Genomic DNA, 22,565 nt, shown 5'->3' on the forward strand with positions numbered 1-22,565 from the left:
TTAGCGGCGTGGCTAATGTTGGTTATACTGAAGATATTAGCTTATCACAGATTGTTGGTATTAACTAACGTGCAGGCGGACAAGAAACAGGAAATTGCACCACAGAAGTGCCAAACATCTTTTAACTGTCCTCCTCTCTACATAGCTTGGTCACAATTCTTTAATTACCAAATTTAGGGGATCCTTATCAAGTACGTCACGTGTTTTGTTAAATAAAGGACCAAAATCTCATTACTGTTTTTCTCTCTTTAATTTTTGTATTTGCCTCAAAAATCAAACACTGATCAAGAAAAAGAGGATTCGGGCGATCGTCCAGATTTTTCTTCTGAAGAGCGACTAACAATCGTGTTTTCGTTGACCTCCAGCGGTTTAACATCTCACAGGTGCAGTACTCTGACCACACCACTGAGGTCAGAGGGAGGGCAGTGCAACACTCCTTTCCCTTTCAGCCTCATGTTAACCAACACTTTAAACAAACCTCCAACTTATTTGCAAAACAGATCCAAACAGTAAAATCATTACCCGCACTTACCTCATTAACATTCATCAGCGTTTACAGACTTTCTGATTTGTGTTTGACCTGCTGTACCGTGCGTAGTTGTGTGCAATGAGGGGTTCTTACTGCTCACATTTGGCTCTGCCGCCAAGCTATTCTGCCTAAGCCGTTAGCTTGTTCGCAACCTGTCCGATCCTCTTGTGTTTCCTGCACTGCCAGACCGCTTTTAAGCTACTGTACAATGAGCGTGGTGAGTTCAATGCTACCACAAGCTATGGAAATAAGGCTCTGGTTCAAGAAATAATGGAATTATCTTATAACAGGACATTAAAGATGGCAGGGAAATAGAAAAAAAATGAGACTGACCCCCAGAGCAAAATTTACTCAACAAAGAGAGGTTTTGAAATATAAATGATTTGAAATAAAAGGGTTTATCCTTCAGTACGCGGTGCAAATAAACACACACACACACACAGACACACACACACACACACACGCGCACACACACACATACACACACCCTGAACGGGAATGAACATCATGGGTCATTTTACTTTTCCTCCCTTCAGCCCTTCCTTTGCGTTTGCTCCTTCCTTCCATAATCTGTCTCTCTCCTCCATCTTTCCCCCCTCTCCTGCTCTCTCAATCTCTCTCTTTCTCTCTGTGAAGGTCATGCAATTGATTTTCCTCTGTCTATTCATTTTTCAAGACTGGCTTTGAAACGTGGGAAGCAGACAAAAGCCACACCGGCTCCTCCCCTTCCCTCCATCCCTCTCCTCTCCTCCACCCTCCACCTTTTCCTTCCCTCTGCGCTGGCCCTCGCCCCGTCCAAAAACCCTCGGACAAGGGGGAGAGCGGAGGAATGTAACCTCCCCCCCGCCTCCTCCTCCCCCTCTCTCCTTCCTTCTTCCTCTCTTCCTCTCTCTTTATTCCTTCTACATTTGTCCCTTCCCCTCCTCTCCGTCCTCCTCTCCCTTTCAGCTGGATCTCTGACCACATTCCACTAACGGAATTAAAGTCATGCATCACACTTAAAACCCTGCCAATGCATTGTGGGTAGACTTGTTCAAACTGATGTCCAAATTAGCATCGCATTTTCAGCCCTGGTCCCTCAGAGAGTGTGTGACCTGCTTGTAAAAATCTCCAAACATTTAATAAAATACTCAAGATATCAGATCCCGGTCCAGCGGAAGAAATGTCCAAGATAATTCAGAGCGTGACGCCGGCTGCGGCTGGCATGCATTTCCGTGACCTTCGCACAGCTGCTGCAGGATTCCATATATTTGCAGTTATGGCTCACATTCGTATGAGAAGTGCTTCTCTCTGTAGTGTGAGCAGCACACCTCGCATTTGTCTTTTTCGACCACACTTCCAGTTCCTGCACAGGACGGCACATCTACCCGCGCACCTCCGTTTCCAAACAGCCGGTATTTTCTATCAAGGCCAAGGAAAGCCTGGAACACTGAGGCAAAACAATTCACTATGTGCAGCACTCAGTCAAGGCCACTGCTGTGTGTAAGTGTGCTAGCGTATCACTCAGACATTCAGACTGTGCAGCGCTGCATGGCCGATTAGATATCGATGGATCCCAGTGGATTCACCTATAACAATGTATATTTTCTCACACTGTGGCGATAGATTCAGGCTCATCATGTGTGTATTATATAATATAAATTCTCTGAGTGGGATACATTTAGTACAATGAGTTATTGCTATTATTGGGGAGATATTTATCATTATGGCTGGGTATAATCATTTCTACGGTTTCTAAGTGGAGACTGAAAGGAGTGTGGAGCACTGAACATTGAAAATGATGAGATAATGAAATTATTATTCTGTGTCTCAGTTCCATGCTACCTACTAATTGTGTACAGTATGTGCTTAATACTAATTGCCATACTGCTTTCGCAATTAGTATACATAGAAAATCAATGTACCTAATTAATGTACAGAAAATGCATGACAATGGCTGTGAATAGGCCTTTTTAATTGTAGACATATTGACATGTTATCGGAGGAAAAGCACAGGTGTGAATAACAAAATGAATTATGGCTGAATTCCATTTAGCTGCTAAAGTTTCAGGGTTCTGGTATTTTAGTGTGTTGTTATTAGTCACACCAGAGATTTTCCTACTATGACAACTTAAAATGTCAGAATAGAGCATCAATCTGTGAATCTGTGATGCTGGAAAGCCACTGCCATTAAATTTCACAGAGAGAGAAGCCAAAATATCAAACACACACACACACACACACACACGCACGCACGCACGCACGCACGCACGCACGCACGCACGCACACACACACACACACACACACACACACACACACATATAGTTGTAGTTGTAGGATACCAATTTTTATATATATTTAATCAAGTTCTTTCATGGACGCTTGTGTTAAAATACACAAAATAGGAAGGCTTGAAAAGTTTGCCATATTTTATAGCACATAAAAACATGTTTATATTCCTTAAACTAAAGCAGTACTCAGTGCTGCACTTGAATACTTGCCCTCACATGAGACGGATTAAGGTTGGTCAAAATCAGGAAACAGAGGCTGAGATATGCCGACTTTCAATTTTCAGTGTGGTTCCAAAAACATTAAATCCTACATTTCCCGTAACACCTAATAGGGTCTTTTCATGCACGTTCGGTAAATAGCATGTCTTTCAAACTCAACACCCCCAGATTGTAACACAGGCTTTCTGTCTCGCGCCCTGTTAGGGATTTTGAGAAAAGTATCAATTGATATCAGTCCTATTGATACTTATTGTAACTTATTATATTATTAAAACCTTTCTATCTTATCAGGAATGTTTTACATATTGTGGTGAAGCAAGCCACACACTTACAAGCAAACGTGCTATTAACATGCTCACAGCTCCTCAAATTAGACAAGAACTGGCATGAACACACACACAGAGACACACAAACACACAGACACACACCTCTAATTGTACTGTAGCTGCATCGTTTCCCCTCAGTAATAGTAGCAATTAGACAGGCTTTATAATTACACTGTCCTCGTTATATAGTTAATTTCTGTAATTACAAATCGCACCAATAGTTCCCTCCCTCTTTGTGTATCATCTGTCTCCCTCTATGTTTCTCACATATGCACACACACAAACACACACTCACACACAACACATAAACCCTCCTCAAATGAGCGTATGGGAAGTCTTTGCATGATTACTGTAAATGCACATGTATGTTTACAGGCCTGCGAATGAATGCACACTTGTGTCACACACACAGCACAAGTACTTATGGTTGCTAATAGAGGACTGGATAATTGTCCTGGCCCGGGCTGAATTTTTGTGGTGTGGGGTGGCTCCGTGGGCGGGAGTACGTGGGCAGATCAGACTGCTGAGGATTGTTTTTGATTGAAAGAGACATGCGAGTTGAAACATGGATTTCGGCGGTTTGTGTGCATTGGCAACACACATCAGCATATTTATCTCTGCTGTGTAATTTTCTTATAAGTTGAACAGCATGAATCGTGAGCTGAGAAATGATCCGTCACAACCACGTCTCATTTAATGCTGCATACTTGTCAGAGTTTCAATTTGCAAACAATTAAAGTAGCACAAATCCATGAAAAATGTGAATAATTAATAAATTCTAAATATATTTCCTACCAGGGCTGTGACCAGGAAGTTAAAAATACTGTAGTTGTGATTCCAAGTCCCCCCAAATGCCTCAAAAATGTTTTACTTCTTTTTAAATTCACCTATTTAATAACCCAATGAAGGCGAAATGCTGTTTACAATCCTCTCTCGGCTCCAAGGAATTTAAATCTTATGGGAAGATTACAGTACAAATACTTTCTTGTGGCAAAATTAATCAAATTTAAGTATACTGAGTCATCGGTGAAATAGACTGGAATCAGCACATAAAATGTTAAAAGTGTTTTTAAATGCAGAATGTTGACTTCCCCGCATTGCTAAAACCTCAACTTCTCAGAGGAAGTACCGGGGACATGACCTCAGTGTCCTCAATCGCAGCTACAGCCTTGTTTTCGACTAACTGGGTGTTCAGACAGAATGCAAATCAAATTTTAGTGGTGCCATGATTGCATATAAAGTCAATGGAAAGATGTGACTAGACATAGATTCCAAAAATCTACAAGTACAAGTACCCTGAGGCTTCATGGTTTCTTCATAGAGACAAGAAAAATGAGAGAGACTAGAGGAAATAATAATAATAAAAGAAAAAACAGAGTTTGTTGTGGTGTGTTCTGAAAGCAGTCAGACACAATCAGTGCGTCTGATGCTCGCTAGCTTACAGCTAATGTACAGCTGGTTCATTGTATGTTTAGGGTGAATAAACACAAATGGCCCAGCAGTCGAATTTGTGCAACTAAGAATTTGCTTCACTGTCCGTCTGAACACATCTTTAGAATAGCTTTTGGATGCGGTGCACGCTCTCTTACAATGAACTGAACTGAACTTGCTTGGCAGTTCTTTCTCTATAGTATCTATAGTCTTTTTTAGATGCTCACCTTTGCTGCAGTTGCTGTCTCCCTCCATCAGAGGGCTCCAGGGTGGGTCTCCCTGGCTGGCAAAGGTGCGCATGTGCAGGTAGCTTATGGTCAGCCGGATGACGGAGGCCTTGTCCAGCTGGCTGGTGATGGCCCCGGGCAGAGGCAGCATCTTGGCCAGCTCAAAGAACTCGAAGTTCTCCTTCCCCCGCCGCGAACGAGCCGCATTGCGAGACTTCTCTTTGCGCAGGTTCTGGAGACTGAGAGGTGAACGAGGGGAGAGCGTGAGGTGAGGGGAAAACAATGATGTGGAAGGGGGACAAATAGGAGTAAAATGGAGGAAGTAGATATACACACAGAGGAGAGAAAAGAGGGGCAGGGAAAACAGCCTGAATCAGCCCTGTGCAGGATGGGAGACAGTGGTAAGGGGTATCACATAATGACCATTCACTGACCACCTGTTGATTGATTCGTATACTCTGTATAGAAGACCTGAGCATCAATCCAGAAAACTCATTTCATAAATACATATGCTGGTAATGGCTCCTGCAATTCAAGTGAAACAATCTCCATTCTGACCCATTGCAGATTGGCCTGGTAATTACAGACAAACTCCCTTCTTCTATCACACAGCACAGTCCTAATAATGCCATTTGCTCCAAAATCCATATGTGAGCACACATAGACAATCTCTCGCTGCCTATCTCTCCCTGTCCCCTCCCTCCAACCCCTCGCTCTCACCCTCTCTCCCTCTCTCTCTCTCATCTGGTCCCGGGCTAGTGAGCTGAAGCCGTGATTGAGGGATCAATAGGAGAGGGAGGGGCAGAGTGACAGAGGGGGGCCGGGGCTCAGGTAGCCTGTCTCTCTGATTGGGTATTGACTCTCCTCAATGGGGCCTGAGTGGTGGAATTATGTTGTCACAGCCACTTCACAATTTGTGTCGGTGCTGCGCTGGAATAAAGTGTGTGTGTGTGTGTGTGTGTGTGTGTGTGTGTGTGTGTGTGAGTGAGAAAGAAGAACCAGCCTTTCTCCCTCGTGTCTGTGTTGTTGATTCTCATCCTAAGAAAGACCACCAATGCTGTGTGTGTCTGTGTGTGTGCGCATATGCGTGTGTGTGTGTGTGTGTGTGTGTGTGTGTGCGTGTGTGCGGGGGGATGCATGCATGAGCGAAAGAAAGAAAAAAACAAAGAAAAAGGCTGTACATAGTGTCTGTACACATGTTTATGTCTTAATCAGCTGACACAGCTGTTGTATTTCTCCTTGCTATTCTCTCATAAGTGAAAACCGTGTGTGTTTTTCCGTGTGTGTCTGTGCGTGTGTGTGTTGTGGACTCATGCTGCCAGCCTCTGTAACATCTCATTATTATACTGCCTCGACCCCAGCCACCGAGAACAATCAATACACACACATTGATTCTGCTTAGTTTTTATATCCGCCTGTAAATGACTGCCCATTAATAATTCCAGCCAAATTTACTTAATCTCCCACTAAGGGGAGGGGATTCACAGCTCTGACAGGATTGGCAGGTGGGCAACAATGCAGGTTATATGTAGCGCTGAGCGGAGGAGATCAGACTCTGGACGGTGTTTCATTGATAGGGAATTCTTACTCAGGCTCAGTGTGTGCAAGGGTGTTAATGCATGGATTTCACCTTGCAGACATTAATTCATGGGCATGCACTTGGGCTTATACAGTATCAATGAGTGTGTGTGTGTGTGTGTGTGTGTGTGTGTGTGTGTGTGTGTGTGTGTGTGTGTCATCTCTCACCAGGGCAGGGTGGGAGGCTTGGCCAGTAGTCCTTGTAGGAAATCCCATTCCACGCTCACGCACTTCCCCTCGCTGACAAACGGCATGGTCGCCATCCTTCTCCCAATCACGTGCCGACGCCGCTGTTAACGCAGGCTCTGATTGGCTGAGGATGTGACAGACTCAGACCTGGAGATCCATGAAAAACAGAGGAGAGGGGGACCAAAAAGAGAAAAAGGAGTGAATCAAATAAGGTTGGTTCCCATTAACTACCTTTACAGGGGAGAGCACGTGTGACATTTTAGGGATGTCAAATTGAACAGGTTTTAGTTTACTTTTTAGCCTGAAGTGAGCATGAAGCCTTATTTCAATAAAGGAAAAATTATCTCCATTTTTTACTTCATCTACCTGAAAAAATGCATTTCTGAGAAAGAAAGAAAGAAAGAAAGAAAGAAAGAAAGAAAGAAAGAAAGAAAGAAAGAAAGAAAGAAAGAAAGAAAAAGACATGCGGTTGACAGAGAACAATTAGGTACTGTATGTACTCCACCACATAAAGGTCAGAGACTGCTCCCAAGATACCAACATAAGACAAAACACTAAGCCTCCTTTGAAGTCACAATTAAGCTGAAAATCACAGATCTCCAAATGTCTCCCATTGTCCCTGAGAGAATATTCAAACTTGTCTGTGACTGGAGTTGAAAGCAAACATCTCCAAAGACAAAGCACAAGCCGTCCACTGCCTACTCCTCCACATCTACTGCCGCCTTCTGCCCGCTCTCCAGCACTTCCCGCCTGTTGTGGAAGTTGCCAATATTCTTCCCTGTCCTCAAAGAGAGCCCCGCTCCTCACCCGTTCCTCTCCCCTCCCTCCCCTCTGTGCTGGGTTGACATTTAAAGGGCTAGTGTGGCCCCGAGCACCGCGGTGTCATGCCCTTGGGCCTGAGATGCCCTCTCTCTCTCTCTTACTTCCTCTCACTCTCTAACTCTCTTTTTCTTTGGCCCGGCTGGGTCAGCACAATCAACTCAGTAGAGCTTTGCCGGGGCAGGAGAAAATGGATTATGTCTCGAGTTTGAGCATGGCTATGCTGACCTTGGCTAAGAGGGGTCAGCAGAAGCTGGGCAGGTTTGGCAGATATCATTTCACAAATCTAGGCTAAAACAGCCAACATTAAATGTATGCATGGAAACTTCTTGGACCAATTTCAGAGGCTGCTGAGTCTATGAGGGATTCAACAGAGAGAGGGAGTAGTTGTTGAAAGGGGAGATCGGGTCATCCACTTACCTTTAGTAGTTTTGGGCAAACATTTATTCTTTCTACTGCTAACATGGTCCTGGGTCAGTGATAAACAGATTGGCCTATTGAAGGAGTGGGTATAGTATGAATATTTACCTCCTAATGTGTACTCAAAGCTCTAATGCTAGCAGCTCTGTGAGCCTGTACTCGAGCTGGAAGGCGGCGTATAATATTTACTATGCTCACCATTAGCATGTTAGCATGCTATCATTTGCTAGTGCAGCAAAGTATTGGACAAAAATTTTACTTTGGGCACAGGATGACCAAAGTCTGCAGACTTCATAGATATCTGCACCAATTTTAATGTCAACAGATAAGATTCTTGAGTCTGGAGCAAAGTGGACCGACTGACCAACATTGCAGTCCAAAGAGAAATACCGCTAGCATGGTTAAAAATTAGCAACACAACACGAATGTGCATGTAGTCTGCACTGCACGAGGAGATAACTAAGCCCGGGCGATACACAGTATATCAAGTATCACAATAATTGTTTGCAAAAATACATCAGTGTATGATTAATTACACCACGACTAATTAAGCGTCTGGACGTCTGGACTGAACTGCTGGCTGATTGGATGGTTAAATACCTGGCTAGAGTTCAACAGTTGAAGCTTTTGAAAGTTTTATTGCACAGGATTCAGGGAATTGAATCTAACATTGATTGTCACATATGTAAGTAAGAGACTAACTAAGCTGCTAATTTGATCAACCTGGTTGGTTTTCCCGCTCTGGATTTAACCTCTCCCCAGGGCATTTACAACATTGACAGAATATTTTGTCCTTGGCTTATGTTTCAGATGAAGGCTTCACTCAACTATAGGAAACCTATATTTTTTCCTCTCAAGCCTCCAGCATGCAACCTCGTTCTTTTTAGAGAGTCTGGTGCAGATGGGGTCGAGCAGAGGGCAGCGCACCTCTGTCTAACAACTTCACCTCTGTCACCTTCTTTATCTCACCTGGATAAATGCACTACATGCCAAATTAGGCCGCGTACAGTAGGACAGAGAGATCAAAAAGGAGACACAGGCGGGAAACAATTTACTCTCACATTTTCACTGCCTAACACACACACACGTATGCACACCCGCAGCCTTTTTTCCATCCCATACCTGTATGTTTATCTCTTAATTGACCCTATCTGTGCTTATCTAATCTCTCCCTCCATCTTTCTGTCTCCGACTATCTCTCCATCTCTCTCGGCGTCTCCCTCTATCTGGGCAGACACAGGGGCGTAATGGACAGGGGCCTCCACAGTAATTATTCAATCAGCCTCATAACCTTGTCGCAGGTTGGGCGGTCCATTAATGCACTCACCCAAATGGACCCCGCCACTTTGACTGCTAATGCTCCGGCTAGCTAGCAGCACAACAGGCTGAATGTCAGAAGTGTCATCTAGACAGAGAGCGTGAAACAATCTGCTCAATAGGGCTGAGTCGACGTGTTCGGTAATGGCACAGTGGGAAATATATGGAAAAGGAAAGTGTGACTTCTGAGAGCGCTGAGAGTAAAAATATACGGCGCCCACAGCTGTAGAGATCAACCTGTATCAAGTGTGACCGCAGGTGTCCACAATGTGTTGCTGCAGTGCTACATATTCATAACTGTGGTGTATGTGTGTACGTGAGTTTGTGCTTGAGACCCCTACCCTATAGAGCTGTGCTCTCTTGGCACAGTCTCAACAGCAACAGAGAGGAGGGCACTGCGGCGAGCGTTCACAGCCGCTGTTTGCCGTGCGCTCCTCTCTGGCTGCTCGCTTTGGCTCCCGCTCTGTTTATTTTCAGCAGGGACGTTTAATTAGGGCCTCCAGCTGTCAGAGGTTCGTTAGCGTGCCCCTCCTCTCCCAGAGCCGCCCCCTCCCCGTAGGGAGTCAGGGGCATCAGGCAAATGAACACATTTAAGTCAAACAGCACGCAGACAGACAATAGCCCCACTGCCATGCCACCAGCTCCCCTAGGTAGAGACATGGTTGTTTTATGCCTCATCTCCCCAACCCCTGGGGCCCAATACAGAGGCTGGCCAAGACTGTGAATGTGGAGACAGAGGAGCTCTCATGGCCCACTGGAGATGACATGCACACTGCGATCATGCAAAGGTGAAGAGCAGGACCAGGCCTATGCGATGTACGAGAGGAGGAGAGCAGCTCCAGTTCTGAATTTGTAGGATTTTCGACCAATTCTAAAATCTAAGAACTTGATTTTAGGAAAAAAAATTCATATAACTTGTTCTCGCTTAGTTAATAAAAAGGAAAAATATGGAGGATGAGCGTTTTCTTACTTGTATTTTAGGGGGCGTCCTGCAGGCCTAATGGTTAGCTTAGTACCATATATATGATCCCAGCGTCCCTGAGGCCCAACATGCAATTTTCCCCCTCGTACTCATTTTTGATACAATTCACAAATCAGAACAAACTCCATACTTGTGACGCACTCATGAGCATGCAAGAGCCTTTGTAAGATGTATTTATCTGCAATTTGCAAGTGACAGCCATTTGTGAAACATGGCACTGTCACCATTTGCAATGTGTTTCCTGTCACCTCTGAATTAAAGGCGAAAAACAAAACAAAAAGGCCAGAAAGATTACCAAAAAAAAGCTTCAAAACTGTGTATAGTGTCAATCTGGTAATATTTTCAGCGTTTACTCAAATAAAATCTTAGTTTTTAGACAGCTCGCTCCTCTTTTTTCCAGCCCTCACCCGTCTTTAATTATCTGCAACTAAAGGTAGAAGCAGACATACAACAGCGATGTACGATATTCCTGTGAATAATATTTTATCAAATAGAGCACGCTCAATATCATGGAAGATGTAGAAAACATGGTTGGAAATAACATGAACAGAATATTTGATGTAGCTAGTTTTCTATCTTGCCTTTCATGTTGTTGAGTAGTTGTAAATGAGTGTCTGGAGCGTGCGGGGAGATGAAGTTTGGTATTCTGGTTGGAGGGCTGAAAACTACTTATCATGCATTACGGCCCTGGTTGGACCTCAGGATTTGGAAGTCAAAAGACTTTTTAATGTACAATTTTTCAGCCGCTGATCAATCGACAGCTGCTGGACATGAAGATCCCCCCCCCCCGCCCTCGCTCTATCAGTATTCCATATTCTGACTCGCTCGGCATTCTGCTTCCATATCGGAGCGCCGGCTGCGGTTGACCTTGACGACTCTGGATCATTCCCATCCCAAGGTTCTCTCCAACTCTCAAGGGCCTTGGCGTCCACCCCTACCCCCTCTTCTCCACCCCCTTCGCCTCTCCCATCATCCTCACCCCCCTCATCTCTCCTAACCTCCTCTTTGCTCCTCCCTGGCCCCTGCCTGGGTCATTAATTATCTAATGGAATCAATACGACGTTAGATTGGACCAGAGTGACCCCGCCCGCCCCCAGGTATCTCTGCGGTGATGAGGAGGAAGAGGAGGGCGTAAAGGAATGATGATAACAGCCTGTGTGAGTGATCCAGCACTGTACAGTCATAGCACGGACCGTCCCTAAACTGGGAAAATACAGAATAAAGAGATCAGCGATAAATAAATGATTAGAGGGGTGGACGGAGAGTAGATGGGGGATGGAGCGAGCATAAGTTGAGGCGGAGGGAGGCAAATCTGTGAGTAAGAGAGAGAGAGAAATGATGGACAGATGAAGACATACATGAAAAAAGGAGAGAGAAAGAGATTTGCTAATGTTCACCCTTGGTAATCAATATCTTTCTCCTCCTCCTCTTTTATTACAGAGGGCTTTGGTGAGCATGCTTTGATGTCCGCTCCTCACGGGCATGGAGATGCGCAGAATCCAATCCATGCCTGTCATAATTACCATCTACCTCGGCCTCAGTGTACACAAAAGAAACGCTCCACTTCACCTGCACCGTATTAAATATGAAGTTCAAAGTATCAGCGCTCAGAATCACGCGTATTTACAGTCATTATCGATAAATGATCAATTCTCTAAAGCTTGTTCTCTGATAATTTTAGGCCGTTCCTTGCTCAGTAGTGACTTTAACCCATTAACTGACATTTTCAGCAGCAACATCTTATTTATCACTTCTGTAACAAGTGGACCATCTAATCTAAGTGAAATAGACAATTTTAGATTTTAGTATTTCCTTCGTAATGTATCTTTTAACCTTGCATCAGAAGTAGTACGTCGTATTCTGGGATTAGTTTTCACTGTTAGTAAAAAGGTGCAAAGAGACGCAGTAAGAGTGAAATATTAGTAACAGTAAAATGGCTCACCCGAGCAACTCAAATATATAACTACAAAATAAAGTTCAAAACATGTAAAAGTAGATAACTTTGAGAAGCGAAACAGCGATAAAAAGAAACGCATTTGGCAAAAATGCTCAGTCCATCATGGAGTTAACCATCCACGACCCATATGAGATCTATGCTTGAAAGAGAAAATCCTGGGTCAATAAAGTAGCGCAAGTCAAAACTGTGGGGTTAAATACTACGGCCTCGATGTAAGGAAAGGCTAAAGGTGATGGAAAGTCAATGATAAAAGCTTCTGACTCTGAATGGCAATGTGGCTGCATGTAAAGAGAATAGTGATAAAATCCATACACAGGGTCTCTAATGTTCAAATGTTCCCCAAAACTGTAAAAGTTAGGGGCTAACAAACAGAAAAGGTAGAAAGAAGACAAAAACTTCTCCGTCTGACTGTGCAAGAGTCAGCTAAGTGGATGCAGGTCTCTATAAGGCAGAAGATGGTAAATCCACTCCCGCAGGCAGAGACCACATCAGCACTGACCTCCAAATAACCACAGGCCAAAGCACAGCACAGAGGGTCACTCACTGGCTCCAACACATATGCGTACACACCAGTGTGTGTGCATGGACTTGAAAGCACACCCTCACTCTGCACACCAGCACAGAGATGTCCACATGCTAATACAGACACATCAATTAGCATGGTGCAAATGTCAGAGTTCAGAGCAATGTCAAACTCTTGATAAGAGTTGCACAAGTTGTGTAGGTGTCTTGCAGCACACTGGGGAAACCAGGATACTCGCTGGCCTCATACTATATTCCCACACACTGCTTGCAGCTTGACGCTTTGTTTGAATATTTCCAGATTTAGTGTTAATTTATGTAGCTTCTGCTTTATGTCATGGCATAAATTAGAGAACAAGAAAGAAGGAAAAAAATGAAATGAAAGAGCGATTGGGAGGAAGATTTGCAGACTGCACCTGATCTGACGGTCAATTTAGAGGGAGAATGACTGAGAGTGTGGATGCCTATACATCGTGTGCACGTCACGCCGCAAATGTGTGTGTGTGAGTGTGTGTGCACCGCCCGGTGGATCCCTTCAGGCCCGTGTGTGAATGACAGCGGGGGTTATGTAAGGAGCCACAGCGGGGCCGGAGTGGACAGTCCGACCGGAGATCAGGTCAGCAGAGTGTGACACTAAACACATCTCCCTGACACCGCGCTGACACCCTCTGTCACAGACCCACATACTGTCTGTCAACACTCTTCACACACACACGCACGCACAGCGAGAGCAAGGCTTGTGTGAGCGGCTGTCTGTCAACACACCAGACACTGACCACCTCAGTGTGTGTGTGTGTGTGTGTGTGTGTGTGTGTGTGTGTGTGTGTGTGTGTGTGTGTGTGTGTGTGTGTGTGTGAGAGAGAGAGAGAGAGCAACAGAGAGAGACAAAAATATCAAGAGAGGGATGGAGAGAAGAAGGGAGGGAGAGGTGAGGCGTCTGTCTACCTGAGAGCTCGTCCCTGAGTCACAAAAAGTGAGTCTGCTTCTGCCTGCAGACCAAGATGCATTTATAAATGACTGATTTTAACTTTCTCTCCTCATGTGGTCATAACTGATGGAGGATTAATAGAGACGCTGGCAAAGAAAACCAGATGATAACCTCACAGCATCATCAGAAACACACACACAAGCGCTGACCTTTGGCAGGAAAATGAAAGCGGCGCTCATCTGCCTGCTGTCAGAAAAAACGCTCCAAATACCTTTTATTAAATTCATCTCAAATCTTGTCTGCGGTCTTCAAACGGGACCCTTTGTTGCTGACGTTTTCACTTTTGCAAAGTAATCCAAGTCGGGGTCTGTCACACAGTTGCCTGTTGGCATGAACCCGCAGCTCCTTAAATCCAAAAGCCGAAGACGAAACCTGCGTCTGGGTCTAATAAAAAAAGGCCTAATGGTAGGTCACGACCAAAGCGTCCTGCACATGCGAGAAGTGAAACGGATGGAGAGGCTTAGTGGCTCAGCGGGCCGGGGTATAAACTGTACCACGGACATGTGATGACACGGTCTGACCCTGCTTCGTGTCAGTGTCGCTACATGCAGCATTGCTGCTGTGTCCGTATTAAACCAATGCACTGCAAAAAATCTTTAAAAGATGCACAAAGATTGAAAAAAATCTTGCTCTCTAGCAGTAAGTTACTAAAACTGCCTACTTGTGAGTATGAACAGCAAGTCTTTTCACTAATAGATGCCTCACCTGACACCTGAAAGAGCGGCTCTGTTCTGCAGGTAGTTATTTGGTTTGAATTTATCTGAAACACCTGCTATCTCAGCAGGTGTGTGTGCAAACGATGCTGTTGGCGGTGTGCGAAACACAGCAGAATTTGCAGCCAACACACAACACACATTTGCACGCATTCAGACATGCACACACATTTTTTCCCTTTGTGGAATAACTTCCACCACTCTGAGAGTCTGACTTTTACTTTGAGTGACAAGCCTCCAGCCACAATAACGGCAAATTATGAAAAAAAAAAAAAAAAAAAGGACAAAGAAAAACACTGAAAACCTGAAATCACTCTGTGATGGTTTGATGTTGTTATTTACTTTAGAGCAGCAGCGAACACTGTGCGTTTGTCACAGTCATTCTGCCAATTTGGACCACCTGCTGCAAACACCCTGAAGGCACCGAATGTTACTAAGCCAGTAAACTGTGACCAATTCTGCCTCTGCAGGTGGAGACGGACACGCAGCCGCTCACTCTCCGCTCTCTGCTGCTATATCTCAAACTCCAGCACACACACACACACACACACACACACACACACACACACACACACACACACACACACACACACACACACACACACACACACACGTGCATGCAAAATTTATCAAAAAGTGTTGGGCATTTATTATTATGCCCATTCAGCACAGAACATAAACATGCATAATTATTTGGCTTATCTGAAAAGCAAAGATTGGAATATTCGCAGTGAAAATGTTTTATCAGTTCCACTAAATTGATGAAATGCACAAAGAAACTTTGAGGAAAAGCAACAATGGTGCTTTCAAGGAAGAGCAAACATTTCAACCAATTATCTGATCAAATGAAAAATCACTAATCATTCAGAGTAAATTATAAAACTACCATTCTGTGTTTAAAATATGCACATTTATCTTTGTATTTACTGTAATAAAGTGTCTATCTAAACATGTTGTCACACAGTAAAAAGACACCCCACTAAGTGCAGGAAAGGTCAATTTTGAAACTCCTCATTCTTTTATTCTCATCTTATAATTTCTTCCCTCTCTGATTTTGACTTTTCACAAACCGCTAATGTGCCATTTTAGTCAAATAAATGTAGTAACTGCGTTAGTTTCATTTCTGTCCTTAATTAGACTCAGCAAAAAAAGTTACCACCGCTGCATGCATGCTGATATTTCATGCCAGAAAAAGAAAAAAAAAGGTGTAAATTTACCAAATAAAACTCGTCTTTCAGCTGATTGAATCTTTAAGGGGATTTGACAACAGATTGAAACATCAAAATATATTAAAGAGCAAAAAAGGTGACAACTTTGTACCATTATGTGTGTGTGTCTGGTGTGTGTGTGTGTGTGTGTGTGAGAAAATCAAGTGAGAAAGTGCGTGTGTATACTCATGCATGCGTGTGTGTGTGTGTACACTGACCACAAGTTGTTAGATCCATTATCGGCTCACCTGACAGGCATTTCCAGCGTTCAGTCTTCTGCTGTTGATCTGATCCACTTTGTCTCTTTCTTCTTCCTCCTCTTCTTCTCCTCCTCTCCGAAGCCCCTTGCTCTGCCCTGGCGGTGCCCCACCACCACCACCACCACCACCACCACAACACCACAACACCACCTCCACCGGCACCTCGGGCTTAAACACAGCAAACAAACACTGTGCGTGTGAGCCAAGGGGGCTGGGACAGGGGCAGCGTCAATCCCCTCACTTTCACAAAAGCCGTGACCGTGCAGCCGGACACATCGTGGACTCCCGTTGCGAAAAGAGTGTGTGTGTGTGAGTGTGTGTGTGTGCGCGCGTGTGTGTGTGTGTGTGTAAGTGGAGCTAGCTGATGTAGCTCTCCTTGGCTCTCAGACTCACTTCACCAACACTCTGCTCCGCTGCTTCTTGGAGATGGACTCGGATTAGGACACAGCCAGTGTGAGAATCTCTTCCTCGCTCTCTCTCTCTCTCTCCAGCCGGCATGCTCCCTCCCACCCTTCCTCTCTCCCGCTCACTCATTCACTCTCCTCGCTGAGCTTCTTTCTTTTCATTTCCTCTTGGGAAAGCCGTGCACACCAGTTGTCTCTGCCTTCAGCTGCTCCCTCTCTCTCCCTCTCTCTCTCTCAGTCACTAGTAAATATAAAAGGCATGCTTGTACAGCCCCTCTCGCCTCAGCCTCTCTCCCTGGCTCTCCCTCCCTCACTCGCTGTGTCTCATGCTTTCGTTTACCCCCACCTCCCTGTGCCCCCCTCACTTTCTTTCTCAGTGTCAAAGCTGCCTTTCAAATGCTGATTAGCAGCCGGAGTAAAAGAGAGAGAGACGGAGAGGGAAGGGATGACTGAAACAAGTGGGAGATTCCATCACATCCACACGTATTGTAAACTGTGACTCCTGTCCCGTGCAAACACACACAAAAACTTGTTTTTGCCACTTAGGAGGACATCACATTGACTTCCATTCATTCCTGGAGACTCACCTTTAGCTAACCTTAACCGAAAAACAAGTTTTAACCTGAAAATTTCACGTTTTTCTTTGTGAGTAACATCTTTTTGTTCAGCAAGTCATCTACAGTAAAGAAATACATCCATTTGTCATCATCTTCCAAAGCAACACATACAGTAGCAGTATTTTCTGAACGTCTGTCAGTCAGCCTCCCATCAGCGTTAAATATCTGAACTCTGAAAATATGGAAATTATGGCTCTCCACTCAAAATCAGCCAAAGCCGCCGAGGCAGAAAAGATCTAATTCACACGGCCACAAGAGGTCTTTGTTAGGTAAACATAGAAGTCGTTTTAGGCGTTTTGTTTTTTTTGTCCACAAATGGAAAATGAGTCCCCATAATGTGCCCATGTGGACAAATTTTTGCCTCCACAATTTGAGTAAAACAAGCAAAGTCCTACAAACAGCATCACATAATACATACAAGTGAACAGCTGAAAGACAGGCAGCCTGAAAAACACACACACACACACACACACACACACACACACACACACACACACACACACACACACACACACACACACACACACACACACACACACAAGTACTTAATTACAAGTCAAAGTCTTGTATTCAAAATCTTATTAAATGCAAGTTGAGATCAGTAAAGTTTAAAAGTGAAAGCACTCGCTATGTACATAAAGATTAAAATATTATAGATCGTAATTCTGTACTATTATTATTACTGATGCATTAAAATGTAAGCAGCATTTATATAGTTTAGGCTGTGGAGGTAAATAAACAAATTTACATACATGCTTTACATACTACTGCCTTTATCAGTGCACTATATTTTATAAGATGATGTGTTTTGTATAAAATCTTAATCAGAAAAGAAACTATAGCTCTAATTACAAGTACTAAGTAGCATCACACCGGATTACCTCAGCTAACGGCTCGATTACCAGAAAGAGCAGTGAGGCTGGGTTCTGGGTTCAAGCGAGTGAGCATGGATGTAAACATGTAGGTTTTAAAATAACATCAGCTTTGCAAATGTTTTACGAGGACAGAAATGCACTCAACACATCTGTTAGACCTCAAGGATACACACTATTCACTGTGGCAAACAACAGTGAATGTAAAGGTAACAAAAGAAAACCCCACCAAGCACCTTTGAGGCTAAGACATCTTCGTCCCATTGCAATGCCCGAGTCAGACTGCAGACACTGTGGCAGATTAGGTGAATTCACAGGAGTCATAAATTTGTCCGAGAGACGTGACAGACTACATGTTGCTCCCTGGCCAATCACAACTTGCCGTCTTTCACAATGTGCATGATGTCATCAGGAAGGAGGTGCTAGGGACCGACTTCCAGGAGGAAGAAAGTAAAAAACAATGGCATCCAAAGCGTTGTGTTCAGGAAAAAAACTTTAAAAAGGAAAGAAAAAATGACCTTTCTTCCGTTTCCACAGCTCCACCTCGCAGCACCAACAGCATCAGTGATTGCTTCACCATGTTTACAGTCGTGCACCGAAGAGCTCTCTGTTCGTCTTTCTGTCGGGACATCGTGAGCTAAGATCTGTCTCAAAATGCTTTCCAGGAAAAGGGTCCAAATTCAGCCATTTGACATGTTTGAAGACATCTGCAGAGAGCCCGAAACCAACCCGCTGCCGGCTGCTAACGTACATGAAACATTTAGTAATCTTCTGATATTAATACATGAGCTGTGGCCTTTCATCAAGCCTGATTGGTCTGATTGTGCAGCATAAAATAACTGGTCAAACATATTAAACATGGCTTCTGTTAATAAATGTTTGAAAGACCGGCACAGAATGGAAACACTCAGGGACGTGCGACTGCCTCAAACCTGGACCCGAGCACATTACCTGAGTAATAGTACTTAGTTACATTCCTCCACTGTATGTGCAACCTATAGTCAACGCATGCTCAGAGCCACAAGCACATACACAAAAGCATATGCGATCACAGATGCACACACGCAAGCGTATATGTGAACAAATAATCACTCAGAGACTCACTCAAGTACTCTCTCTCCCACCAATCTCGCTCCCCCCTTCCCCCTCTCCTCTGTTCGTTCCCCTTGCCCTCAAACACTACTCAGAATATTGATACATCACCCCCTCCTCCTTTCTCTCTCTCTCTCCGTCTCTCTCTCTCTCTCTCTCTCTCCCTCCATCACTCACTTTCTCTACTGAATACTGATAGGCTGTCTACTCCGTGGCCTGAGTTTCAAATCTCTGCCTCCCTCCCGCTCTCTCCGTCGCTGCACCCGCTACAAAAAGAAAAAAAACAGCGACATAAAGGAGGAAATAGCAGAAGTTAATGCACTGAGGTAGACATAAATTCACTTAAGTACCATTTCAGATTATGTCAAGCTAAAAATGGGCTTAACATTGTGGAAAAGGAGGGGAGAGGGGGCGACAGAGGAAGGCGGGGTGGGAGGAAAAGTGGCCGCTTCGGTTGACCGTCTTGCCAGCGGAAACTGGCCGAGCGGCTCGCAGCACCGTAGTGAACGCGCGGCCGGCAACAAAAGGAAAAAAGACGTGTGAAAAGTTCAGGCAAATGAAGACGCATTCAGTGTTATTTGTCCCGCTCCCTCCCTCCCGCCTCATTGTTGGGCATGTCGGCTAAGGCGCGGCCAAGGGGGAGAAGAGGGGAGTGAATGAGGTCGTCAAAGAGCCTCAGTGAGCCCCCTCCACTTCACACACACACATACACACACACACTCAACAGCTTGAAACAGCTGAGAGCAGGAGAGAGCGACAATATGAGAAACAACACAGACAGAAAATGTCCTGCTTTTCTCACATGGATGGGAAGGTGGAAGGGCCTTTCAGGGTATTTGTGTGCTTAAGTGCGTGTAAGTGTAAGTGTGTGCTGCGCGGGAGAGAGAGTTTGTGTGTGCCTAGTCTCTTTGGAGGAGGCTTTCTGTCTGCATTAGAAGTGCAGCGCGTCTGAGACACTGGGAGAGGGAGTGTGTGATTTTGTCCTCCAAGTCTTCCCCAGGCGTCCTTGAAGGAGACTGGCAGGGAATATCTGACTCTGTGTGTGTGTGTGTGTGTGTGTGTGTGTGTGTGTGTGTCAGTGTGTGTTTGAGCCCTCACAGGCTTAGTTTAGAACCGGAGGCTTGCCTCGCGGAGAAGTATTACAGGTGTTCCTTTTACAAAAAAGTGCTTCTGGAAGTAACAAAAACTACAACCTCAGGCTGGAGAATTAACCCGGCCTGATGAACGAGAGATGTTATTGAGTTGAGTGGGTCAGTGTGTGTCTACGGGTTACTGCGTGTGTGTCTGCACATGCATGTGGAATAGCGTGTGACGACCGTTGCAGTCAGCGAGGCAGTTACACCCGTGTCTGGCCTTGTTTCTCCGCCTGTCTACACATGCTATCAGCTGTGGTCTGTTCAATGAAGTAACAGAAAACTGCCTTTTACAGAAACACGGTTCAAACAGGACAGGCAGAGAAGAACTGACTTCAATAAATTAGCAGCATTACACGGAAAATACTCCTCCATTCAAAATCGTATGGTGCAGTTCCTGCAAAATGCACTTAAAAGTAAAAGCTCTCCTACTGCAAAACAGTCCTTTTTGTATTATTATTCATTAATTGGGGCTGCACAGTGGCGCAAGCAGGTAGTGCGCGTGCCTCACCGCAAGAAGGTCGCAGGTTCGATTCCCGGGTGGGGCCTTTCTGTGTGAAGTTTGCATGTTCTTCCCGTGCATGCGTGGGTTCTCTCCGGGCACTCCGGCTTCCTCCCACAGACCAAAAACATGCTCATTAAGTTGATTGGTCACTCTAAATTGCCCCTAGGTGTGAGTGTGAGTGTGAATGGTGTGTACCCCGCCTCTCGCCCGTTGACAGCCGAGATAGGCTCCGGCCCCCCCGTGACCCCGAAAGGGATAAGCGGCATAGACAATGGATGGATGGGTGGATTCATTAATTGTAGCTGGGTGAGGTATTTTGATATACTGTAGGGTAGCTTAATCTATGAAGTACATGCATCATATTTTAGATTATCACTTGTTTTGTACTGTATGTATCCTAATCCTAAAGAAATTGGTGGAATAGAAGTATAAAGTAGCAGAAAATGGATATAGTGAAGTTAAGCACAAAGTAAATCTAAATTGTACTTGAGTGTATTGTGTGCCTCTGAATGTTGGCAAATGCTGAAGTTGAGCTTTACAGAGTGAATGGAAATGGAGCGTAAATGTTCATTTTTGACACGGGAAACAAGCAAAACAAAACAAATCTCAACTCAAAGTCCATTTACTGACTAAACTGAACTCCTGCTGGGTAACGCTGCCTTCACACACACAGACACAGAGCAGTAGGAAGTCTCTGGCCTCTCATGAAGCTGCAGCTTTGTGGGTGTGCTGCATCGAGGATGCCATTTACATGCTAAATGTAATAATAAATAATAATCGTAACAAATAATAAAGCTTTTTTTCATTATTCAGTGCTCGATTCAAACTAAAAAAAAGACTGAGAACTTCGAGCTGTACTGTGCTTTGAGCCGAATCCTCAATGATGTGGTGGTTTTATGTAAAAGATTGATCAGATTCATCATGTGTCCTCTGAAGAAACGTAGACTACTGTCTGTTTCCGCAGCAAGTAAACAAGGTGCAAACTGGCAGACTCTTTACAGCTAAAACACACTGCGTCTGTGCACTGAATGAAAATGAAGCTGCTCTGCTAAAATACTTCCAGCCTGGCTACATCACACATAAATATACTGAGATTTGATTTTAATATACAGCATCTGAATGTAATTCCTCTTTTGGGTAACATTCAACATACCTCATCTACCACTTGTGACTATGCTCTCAACACCTCAAGTTCAAATTGCCCAATTTTCTCCAATCTTATTCTAACTTTTGAATAATTGAAGTTTTTCTCCAGGCATTGATTAAACCCCTAAAAACTCATCTCTGTTCATCAAAATTGCATATTTAGACGTTTTTTCCATGAGAGAAAAATCCCTTCATACCCTACATTGGCTCAGAAGTAACTCACACCTTTGCCTTCATGTAGTCTGCACAGATCTAAGTGGTCTCCGCCTCCATCTCCACCCACCCCTCCACCCCTCGGATGCAGCTTCCACTCATACGCACAAACCTGATCAGCAGCTCGGCGATCTGAGAAACTGTTCTAGTGTTTGCTGTAACTTTCTTCGTCAACACCCCCGGGCCATATAAAATGTCCTGTCGGCATTTGACATGAATGATCGTGCAGCTTGGCTCTCGGATTCTCAGGTGCTTTGGTGATAAATTAAGGCTCACTATTTTTCCTTTTGCAACTTTGCAACCAAACACAGAACATCTCTCTGGCAACACCGATACGAAGCTACACTTGGCCTCTCCTCTGATAACCCTCATTTCATCGTACCCCGACACTGCAAGTTGATTGGTTCCTTCGGTATGTGACGTATGAAACCCTGGCTGTGATTGGTCCACTCCAGCCGAGAGGTGGAAATACCAAGCCATGATGTTGACTGCTTATTTCACTCATGATATGTCTTATATATAGCTTTTTAAGAGATGCTAGTCAACTAGTAACTGGAGCACGAGATTTACACATTAAAATCAGTTAAGTACTCCTTAAAAGTACTTGTTAGACAAAAAAGACACTAG

The 22,565-nt window shown here is 44.4% G+C and overlaps 1 protein-coding gene across 3 annotated transcripts in view; it reads right to left on the minus strand.

The window, feature by feature from the left end:
- npas1 (neuronal PAS domain protein 1) overlaps nucleotides 1–22,565 on the minus strand; it is a 59,359-nt gene that overhangs the window by 20,145 nt on the left and 16,649 nt on the right. For 2 of the 3 annotated variants that reach the window (XM_070970973.1, XM_070970974.1), the window contains exons 2-3: nucleotides 6,750–6,917; nucleotides 5,004–5,242 (exon numbers count right to left, since the gene is read on the minus strand). In XM_070970973.1, coding sequence (XP_070827074.1) covers nucleotides 5,004–5,242; nucleotides 6,750–6,844 — 334 coding nt within the window. In that variant the 5' untranslated portion in view covers nucleotides 6,845–6,917. Of the gene's footprint in view, nucleotides 1–5,003; nucleotides 5,243–6,749; nucleotides 6,918–15,944; nucleotides 16,042–22,565 lie in introns of those variants that run through there. The other variant, XM_070970972.1, reaches the window with a different exon arrangement.

Source organism: Chaetodon trifascialis, chromosome 9, assembly GCF_039877785.1.
Source record: "Chaetodon trifascialis isolate fChaTrf1 chromosome 9, fChaTrf1.hap1, whole genome shotgun sequence".
Taxonomy (NCBI): domain Eukaryota; kingdom Metazoa; phylum Chordata; class Actinopteri; order Chaetodontiformes; family Chaetodontidae; genus Chaetodon; species Chaetodon trifascialis.